This window comes from Clupea harengus, chromosome 18 (genome assembly GCF_900700415.2).
Source record: "Clupea harengus chromosome 18, Ch_v2.0.2, whole genome shotgun sequence".
NCBI lineage: Eukaryota > Metazoa > Chordata > Actinopteri > Clupeiformes > Clupeidae > Clupea > Clupea harengus.
The window spans coordinates 25,395,050-25,404,487 of NC_045169.1; the positions used below are offsets into that span (position 1 = coordinate 25,395,050).

At 42.3% G+C, this 9,438-nt stretch overlaps 1 protein-coding gene across 1 annotated transcript; it reads left to right on the forward strand.

Annotated features, from left to right (window-relative positions):
• The first annotated feature begins 3,579 nt into the window (after positions 1 to 3,579).
• LOC105896018 lies at positions 3,580 to 6,540 on the forward strand. The gene is made up of 3 exons (XM_012822732.2): positions 3,580 to 3,590; positions 4,120 to 5,807; positions 6,383 to 6,540. Exons 1-3 carry the CDS (start codon positions 3,580 to 3,582, stop codon positions 6,538 to 6,540), a joined length of 1,857 nt encoding a protein of 618 aa, XP_012678186.2.
• Positions 6,541 to 9,438: the final 2,898 nt, after the last annotated feature.

Below are 9,438 nucleotides of genomic sequence, written 5' to 3' on the forward strand. Positions count from 1 at the left end.
AGGATATATAGAGTAGTAGCCATTCTGGCTCCCTTGGTGCAGGATATGTAGAGTAGTAGCCATTCTGGCTCCCTTGGTGCAGGATGTGTAGAGTAGTAGCCATTCTGCGACCTGAGAGCTCACTTCGGCTGTAATCATATCGGTACTTCAAAATTAAGTTAGGAGCTCTCAGTAGCCATGGAGACCACCCTAGCTGAATGCACACATACACTAGGGTCAGTCCTCCAGCAACATGCGTGGTAGCCAAGGAGATCACGCTAGTTGCATGCACACATACACTGGGGTCAGTCCTCCAGCAACACATGTGGTAGCCATGGAGATCACGCTAGTTGCATGCACACATACACTAGGGTCAGTCCTCCAGCAACACGCGTGGTAGCCATGGAGATCACGCTAGTTGCATGCACACATACACTAGGGTCAGTCCTCCAGCAACACGTGTGGTAGCCATGGAGATCACGCTAGCTGCATGCACGTGTGTCCTCTGCATGATGACAATGTTAAGACAATATTCTGTCTGATCCACAACATGTACTTCACAGCCAACGGGCCCTAATTTCATTTCACTTGACTGGTAACATGCAATGTCCACAGAGCACGATCGAAAGCTGATTTAATAACTTTTAATAAATTTGAGGAATATCCTAAGCCTAAAACAGGGTGTGTCTGCGTACAGACGTCGGAGTTCCATGCATGAATGAGTTCCTCAAAGTGTGGGGCGCAGAGACGTGACAGGTGGGGTGTAAATGGACTCGATGAACGGAAGATTTTTTTTTTTTACCCCTGATCTATGGCAATGCTTTCCTTTATAGACAATAGATTTTGATTTACGTCAGCGTATTAATTGCAGCGGGACCATTTAAAAAAAACTTTTGTTTAGTTTAGTTAGGGCTGTGTTCTCGCTACGTGTTTTACACGTCCAGTGTGTTGACAGTCAGTTCAACAGTCAGCCAAACTTGATTTCACGAGCCAGGTAGCGAGCGCCTTGCTCCTTTAAAACTTATGAGTGAAACAATAATACACAAGAAACGGAAAATACTTCGAAGGTATCTTAACTAAACACAGCAAGTTACTATTAGATTCATTACACCAAGAATCAGAGCAACAACAGATTACAGCACAGCTGGCTAATAAGTGCTAACGTTAGCCACCAACGGAGTTATGAATGAACGTAACGTATCTAAATGAATGATAATTACATTTTACGTTTCAACGAACTAACACAGTTCATAGAATTTAAACATAGGTCACTTAAACATATTTATCACAGTGTGAGACATACTAGATATGTGCGTTACTAACTGTCACAGTTGTTCCCTATCCCACGAGACGAGTATGATATCAAAGTAAAACTCCGTCAACAGAAAGAAATACAATACTGTGTGCGTGCAGGGATGGATTACCGAACGGCCTACCTATATACCCCTGCCCTGTGTCATATATACCCCTGCCCTGTGTCAGTGAAATATATACACCTGCCCTGTGTCAGTGAAATATATACCCCTGCCTGTTCCTACAGTGTGTTGCCCTGTGTCAGTGAAATATATACCCCTGCATGTTCCTACAGTGTGGCTACTGCTGTGCAAAACCTGTTTGCGCTTTAGTACCGCTATGAATTAGGGCCCAATGAGTGATATCATTTTGTTATTAGATTGGTCAGTCATTCTCCTCTCATTATGTGTATATTTCTGTCCCTAAGGTTTTTTTCTTTTTGATAGTTATGTGTCATTTATGTGATGTTAGGTAAATTGTTGTGTGTGTGGGGGGGGGGGGGGGGCTTTATCAGCATTAAAATATAAATTCGATAGTGTGAAAAGAAAACTAGTGTGACTTGTGTATTAGACAAATGAAATGGCACGCACACATAATAAGTACTTATAAGTCCTATAGAAGTAAGTAAGTAAGTAGTAATAGTCTATTGCAAACACTGTCATGACCAAGATATGACCTGTATTCGTCACGAGTACAAAGGAGAAGTTTAACCCAAAAAGGAGACATGATAGAAAATATGATGTGATAAGATTTGTCCAGTAGAGGGCACCATTTGTTATGAAGCACAAGCATCAGGGAAACATGAGCCTCACTGTCTGACATTCATAGCTGAAACAAAAATGAAAGAAATGTACAAGAAAGAGGTTAAAAATGATGTTACAAGCACAGTACGTACAGAGACACAGTCACAGTGACTTTCTGCTTAATTTTCCATATATATATTCCGTATATGAAACAAATCATTTTCAAACCTCAATCCAACTGCAAAGTGAACAGACTAAAGAAGAATGGTCATTCGTTAGAGTACATGTTAGTCACCAGTTGAATATGTAAGTGATGATGTAGTCCGCCATTCATTAATCGAAAAGTAAGTCCCGACCGGACGAACAGGACCTCGATGCGCAGTGATATGTGGAATGACATGAAATATGTGAATTACAGCGTAATCTTGAGTCGTGTTCAAGAATCAAGTAAAGAAAATAATCTGACGTGGGTCGGCCCCTAATAGTGTTTAAACATTAGAATCAACTCTGCAAAATCTGTCATTTGGTTCCTGGGCAAACAGAAATAAATATCAACACAGCAGAAGACATGGGGGTCAGAGAGTTTGTCGTTGAATGAGCAGAAAGCTGAGACTGATATGCAAATGCTGTTTCATGACCTGATTTCACCTGCAGATTTTATTGTCCATTTCGATGAGGAAGTAGGAGTGTATTATTTTCCCCCTACTATAAGAGGTTACTTGTTGGTCTGGTTTCCATTTTCAAGCTGAGGTTCAGTGTGGGACAGTAAACTCATCCACAAGTAAGTTCCATCCTTTTCTTCATGCTCCTTTTTTAACATCACTGCAGTCTTGCTAACTTTTAAGATCTGACACTGCACCCGTTTCTATCTTCATGGCAGAACCCTTCACCAAAAGGTTCTATGAAAGGTTCTATACCACCCGGTCCTTTGACAAATCCTATTTTGTTCTTGTTAAAATATGAAACTCTTAGGAAAATATTAAAAAGGATGTTTTGAAGAACTTTCTAAGTATGAAAGTCATGCCAGCATAGAGTCTATGCAATACTGTCAATTTATTGATCTATGATTATAAGCCTATGCAATATATGAACATTTGTATTTATTGATCCATTTGTTTATGTGAATTTCTAAGACGTGTAGTGCCTGTACACCACTAATCATTGAGAAACAAATGCAATCACTTTGCAACCACTACTGCAGACTATCTCTAGGATTGAACCAAATGTTACCTGTTATACTCCCAAGGAGTTGTTATTGTGCAGATACTTCTTTCCCCTTTAAATGCTGATTAAGAAAGCATATCTCTAAAAGACTAACTGAATAAATGACAAAATGTAAGTTAAACTATGCCATAGTCAACTAAGAGGTATGTGGTCATGCAATGAACCAATCTAAAAGAATGCAACCAAATGAGGTGTGATGAAAGCCTATAATTCAACGTCAAGGCTTGAAGTATTACTAAATGCTTTTAATGATCCTAACTTTCCGGCTTTGCTGACAGCAAGTTGACAAGAGGCTCCACCCGTTTCTGCAAGTGTCCCATAAAAAAGACGAGACACCAACATGGCCTACGTGTGAGTACAGTACGGAAATTATTTAAAAGAAGCAAAAAAGAGGTTGATAAAATAGTTAAATATTATGTTGTTTGTTGTTTGTTGTTTTGTGTAGCTTGCAATGCTAAACTGCATGTACCCCACATTTGACCTTTACTGGATTCCTGCAAGCTAGTGAATGAACAGCATAGCATGGGGATGTGATTAAATCAAGTATATGATGATGACAAAATGGTTTGCCCTGCTGTGCCATTGCATTGAGCAATTAAATACAGAAATACTTAGTCTAGCATATTTAGAAAGTATATTAGGAGGCTATAAACTTCATGTATATGTGTGAGTGTGAGTGTGTGTGTGTGTGTGTGTGTGTGTGTGAGTGAGTGTGTGAGTGTGAGTGTGAGTGTGAGTGTGTGTGTGAGTTTGTATATGTGTGTATATATATATATATTAGAGAGGGAAATAGAATTTAATCAATTATATTTATATTTTGGAGAGGGTACAATCTTGCCTCTACATGAAATGAGCAGCACCTCTGTGAACTGTTTTTCAGAACAAGTGGTACATCATCCCCCTTGCGGTTCTTGGTGCAAAAGAAAATTCAGATTAGGCTCGGACCTCCAGTATGCTACCGCCTACCAACAGAGAAGAAATACCTGGATGAGAATCCAATGGTCCAAAGATGGAGATTTGGCGAGAGAGACCCAAGGAAAATGAACAAGACCATTCTGCTGGTGGGGGAGACTGGCACAGGCAAAACCAGCATCATTAACACTTTGGTCAATTACCTCCTGGGCATTAAGTGGGAGGACAAAGTCTGGTTTGACATCACAGAGGAGGTGGAGGTGAAGCTGTCCGAAACCAAAACGACCAACATCACCGTTTACGAGGTCTTCGTGGAGGAGAACCCCATCTGCCTGACCATCATTGACACACCTGGGTATGGCTATACCAGAGGGATGGAGTATGACCTACTGATCGCTGAGAACCTGAACAAGCTGTTCCGATCGGAGGACGAGGTGCGAGGGATCGACGCCATAGGGCTCGTGGTGAAGGCGACTCAGAACCGACTCACCGCCTCGCAGCGCTACATCTTCGACGCGATTCTGTCGCTGTTCGGGAAAGACTTGGAGAAAAACATAGTGCTTTTCGTCACGCACTCAGATGGGAAGCCGCCCAAAAATGCGCTCACTGCCATCACTGAAGGCAATATTCTCTGTTCCAAAAACCATGAGAACCAACCCGTCCACTTCTTGTTCAACAACTGCCAAGCCGATTTGGACAAGGACTTTGAAAGCCTTCACAAATCAGCCTGGAACCTGAGCGTGCAGAGCGTCGAGACATTCTTCAACTTCTTGAAGAACATTGACAAGAAAAATCTGCGGTCCACAAGGGGTGTTCTGAGGGAACGCCAGCAGCTGGAGGTTTGCATTAGCAACCTGGAAGAACGGATAAATGCCATTAACCTGAGGGAAAGCGAAATGGTACAGATCGACGCAGCCATGGAACAAAACCAGCAAGATCTGGAAACATGCGAGAAGTTTCAGTTCGAGGTCGACGAGCCATACAAGGAGAAGGTCGACACCGGGAAAAAATCCCCAAAAATAACCTTGTGTGACACATGCCAGGAGAACTGCCACTTCCCCCGTTGCTTCGAAATGCTGAAATGGTGCAGCGCCATGAAGAAGAAGCACTGCACAGTGTGCACTGGCAAATGCCACTACACCAAGCACTCCAAAGAGGCCAAGATGTACGTCCAGAAGACAAGGAAGGTGATGAGAGTCAACGAGGAGCTCAAAGCAAAGTACCAGGAGGAATATCAGGAGAAAGTGGAGCTAAAGAACAAAGTGGAGAGTGAGCTGGGAACCCTGCGAGTGGAGAAATCCCAGCTGATGGAGGAGGCCTACCAGAGCATCCTCACCCTGGAGCGGATCGCCCTCAAGAGCGACTCCCTCTCCACACTGCTCCATTTGGACTTCCTGATCGAGGTTCTGAAGGAGACCGGAAACTCAGAGAAAGTCCAGTCACTGCAGGAGCTGAAGACCTCGGAGGAAGCCAACAACTGCGCCATGGTCTTCTTAAGAGCGGGCTTGGGAAGAAAGGAGAGGGGTATCGTGGCAAAGCAGACAAACAACCAAGAGGCAAGTGTCCTAGAGGCAAAACAACAAGAACAGAGCAAGACTGGAATTTATGAGTCCCTGGCCCAGATGAAGGCCAAACCCTTTGAGACCATCAGTGCAGGTAAAAGGAAAGCCGTTGAGACCCTTACTCAAAGCCTTTGAGACCCTTACTCAAAGCTAACTCAACAAGATTAGCAAGGATGGACCAAGAACAAAAACCCTTCAATGACTTAACTGAAACTATGTACAGAAAAATACTATAATGAGAAACACTGATTTTCTCAAAATTGAAAACTTTCCTTGCCCTTGATTAAAACTAATGTATAATTACAATAATACAATGATTTTAGTGCAAGAAAACCCACATCAAAATAAGCAGAAGTGGTATATCCTTGGCCTTAAGTACATGTGTAGATCAGGTATAGACCTACAGTATGTATCTAGGGCTGAGGATACACCACTTTTGCTTATTTTGATGTGGGTTTTCTTGCACTAAAATAATTGTATTATTGTAATTATACAGTCTATTATAATGTTTTTCTGCACGTAGTTTCAGTTAAGTCATTGAAAGGGTTTTTGTTCTTGGTCCATCCTTGCTATAATCTTGGTACATATGCATGTTAATGACAGTGATGTTGAACAGCAATACTGCAAGTGAAGTGAGTGAAATGACTTGGCGCTATCCTTTCTGAACAGCTCATGTCAAGCCTGGTGTCCTGGAAGCCTTGGCCCAGATGAAAGGAAAGCCATTTCAGACCATCAGTGCAGGTAAAAAGAAACCTATTGAGACCCTCACCCAGAGCAAGCTCAACAAGATCATGGCAAGGATGGACGATGAAGCTGTCTTCATGTGATTGTCATGTTTATGAAAGTGATACTTAATGTTTAAGAGAGTACATAATTTATATATATATGCAACATACATTTTGGTGCACAGTTCCTCTCTTATATGTAACACGAGCAATATATTATCATATACTATACTTGGGATTGCTATGAGGACAATTCCCCAGTGGAGAATGACCCCCTCGTCTGGGAATAAAGATGGATCCTCTGCTCAATGCTACTTGTTTGACTGGTCTTTAAGAATTGTTACCGCACTACATAACACATTCATAGCCAACCCTTAATTATACACAAATCCAATTCTGCTGAATATTCATCGTGACCACAGATATGCAGAAGCCAAGGGCTCGGGTGTAGTCCTGATTCAATTGTGTGTGTGTGTGTGTGTGTGTGTGTGTGTGTGTGTGTGTGTGTGTGTGTGTGTGTGTGTGTGTGTGTGTGTGAGGGCTCGGGTGTAGTCCACAAACATGTTGTTTTTTCATTGGCTAAAAAGATCAATAATATAATAACAACCACAAAAAATGAGCAACCAAAGAAACAAAGAAACAAACAGGAAAACAAACAAAAACAACAAAAACAAACAGCAAAGCAAGGAAATAAAGTGTTGATCACTCCTGTGGAATCCCCTTCGTTGATACTTTGTGACAGTGACAGGGTTTCGGTGTGCTACTGTGTTGAAGTTTGTAAGATCTTGTCAAGAGAGTCTGTCACTTACAAAAACCTGTTCAAGGATCAAGGAAGCAAGTATGACACTGAAATATTGGCACCAATAAGCCTGTTGATCTTGCGTCCAAGAATCTTGTCTGCAAGAATTCCACACATAGCTCTGCTCTGCTGGACGAAGCACCGCTGCCCTGCTGGAAACTCAGATATCTGGTGGCACAGGTAATGAGTTTCACTTCAAAGTGTCTCATAAAGAAGCAGTAATTGTGTTCTTTACATTTTTGAAAATGTGATTATATGAGCAATCTGAAATGCATGGACAGACATCTGACCATGAAAAGCTGGTGTTTTAAACATTTTTGTAGAATCTGGTGAATGAGGTCTGGCACAGATAGCATTCCATACGGTAGGGCCAATAGGCCTCTCGTGGAGTTGGAAACCTTGCCTTTTCCTTAGTACTGCCATATTAGGGTGATGCCTTGATTTATTAAACCTGTTTCCTATTCTGTATTCTGTGGTTTCAACATTATATTATTATCTCCACACCTGGCCTGGCTCTTTAGGCTTTTTTATGTGGAGGTGTGGTCTAAAACTGACGCACCTACTGTCAAACCATGACAGGATCTTCTAGCCTACCTTATTACCAGTGTAACCCCCGTGTTGTTCAGGCAAGCACAGACCCACACCGGACTGGAACTTGCAACCTCAAGCATGGGAGGTGGGCATGGGGGGTGGGCATGGGGGGTGGGCATGGGAGGTGGGCATGGGAGACGGGCATGGGAGGCGGGCATGGGAGGTGGGCATGGGAGGCGGGCATGGGAGGTGGGCATGGGAGGTGGGCATGCTAGCAAGGATTACATGCATCATTGACCAAGTATGTGCACATGTCAATGTTGTTTATAATATTCAAGTAGCTCCTTGCATAACTATGGTATTCCTTATTATTTTCATACGCACATTTAGATTCTCTAAAATTATTATTCACACAGGCGTAAACGATGTCCGCCTACGACAATCGGAAACCACCAAACTAAACTTTGCATCGCTACTCAATACCGCTACACAAATGGCAGACTCTGTAGTGTGTTCGGGCCCTATGCCCATAAACCGCGGTGATGAGATGTACAGCAGACTATCCTCACTTAATAACTGGTTAGCAGAATGGTGCTCATGCAATAACGTAGATTTCATAAATAACTGGCCAACTTTTTGGAGGAAGCCTGGGCTACTGCAGAAGGATGGCATCCACCCCTCCTGGGAGGGTGCTAGACTCCTCTCTCAAAACTTAATACACCACCTAGCCCAAACCTACTACTGACAACCCAAAATTAGCACTGGAAGGCAGACCACATTAACTTTGGCTGCACCAGTACACTCTTTGCCCATATTAAACCATATACAAACGGTATCTATACCCAGAACGTACAAACCCAACGCAAATCACACTAAAAGAAGTATTAATCAGGAAAATCTAATAAAGATACAAACTTTATCAGCACACAATGAAACTTGTACAATCCTAAAACTGGGCCTTATTAACATTCAGTCCTTAACATCAAAAGGTGCACTTATAAATGAGCTGATAACGGACAACAACATTCAAATACTTTTCCTAACTGAAACCTGGCTAAAACCAGATGAATTCCTAGCCTTAAATGAGTCCACCCCTCCAAGTCATGTTAACTGTCACATCCCCCGCAGCACAGGGCGTGGAGGTGGAGTAGCTACAATTTCCCTCGCTAACCTATGTATTACCCCAAGACCTAAATTTAAATTTGCATCATTTGAAGTCCTCGTACTTCATCTTATGCATCCAAACTCAAAAGCCACTCAGCCGGTCACTCTTGTGACACTATATAGACCACCAGGCCCCTACACTGAATTTTTATCTGAATTTTCCGACTTCCTATCCGCCCTGGTTGTAAACTCTGATAAAATCCTCATAGTGGGAGATTTTAATATCCACATGGATAATGAAAATAATAGCCTTACAATTGCATTCCAATCACTAATATACTCTATCGGGTTCTCCCAACATGTAAACACACCAACTCACCACCATAATCACACCATTGACCTTGTATTAACACATGGCCTAGAAATTGACCGCCCTCTAGTTCTACCTCAAAATACTGCTCTTTCAGATCACCACCTAATTACATTCAACATGAAATTAGATCTCCGTCCAACAATGGAATTAACCTACTTCTACAGCCGCTGTCTATCCGACAGGACTACAGCAG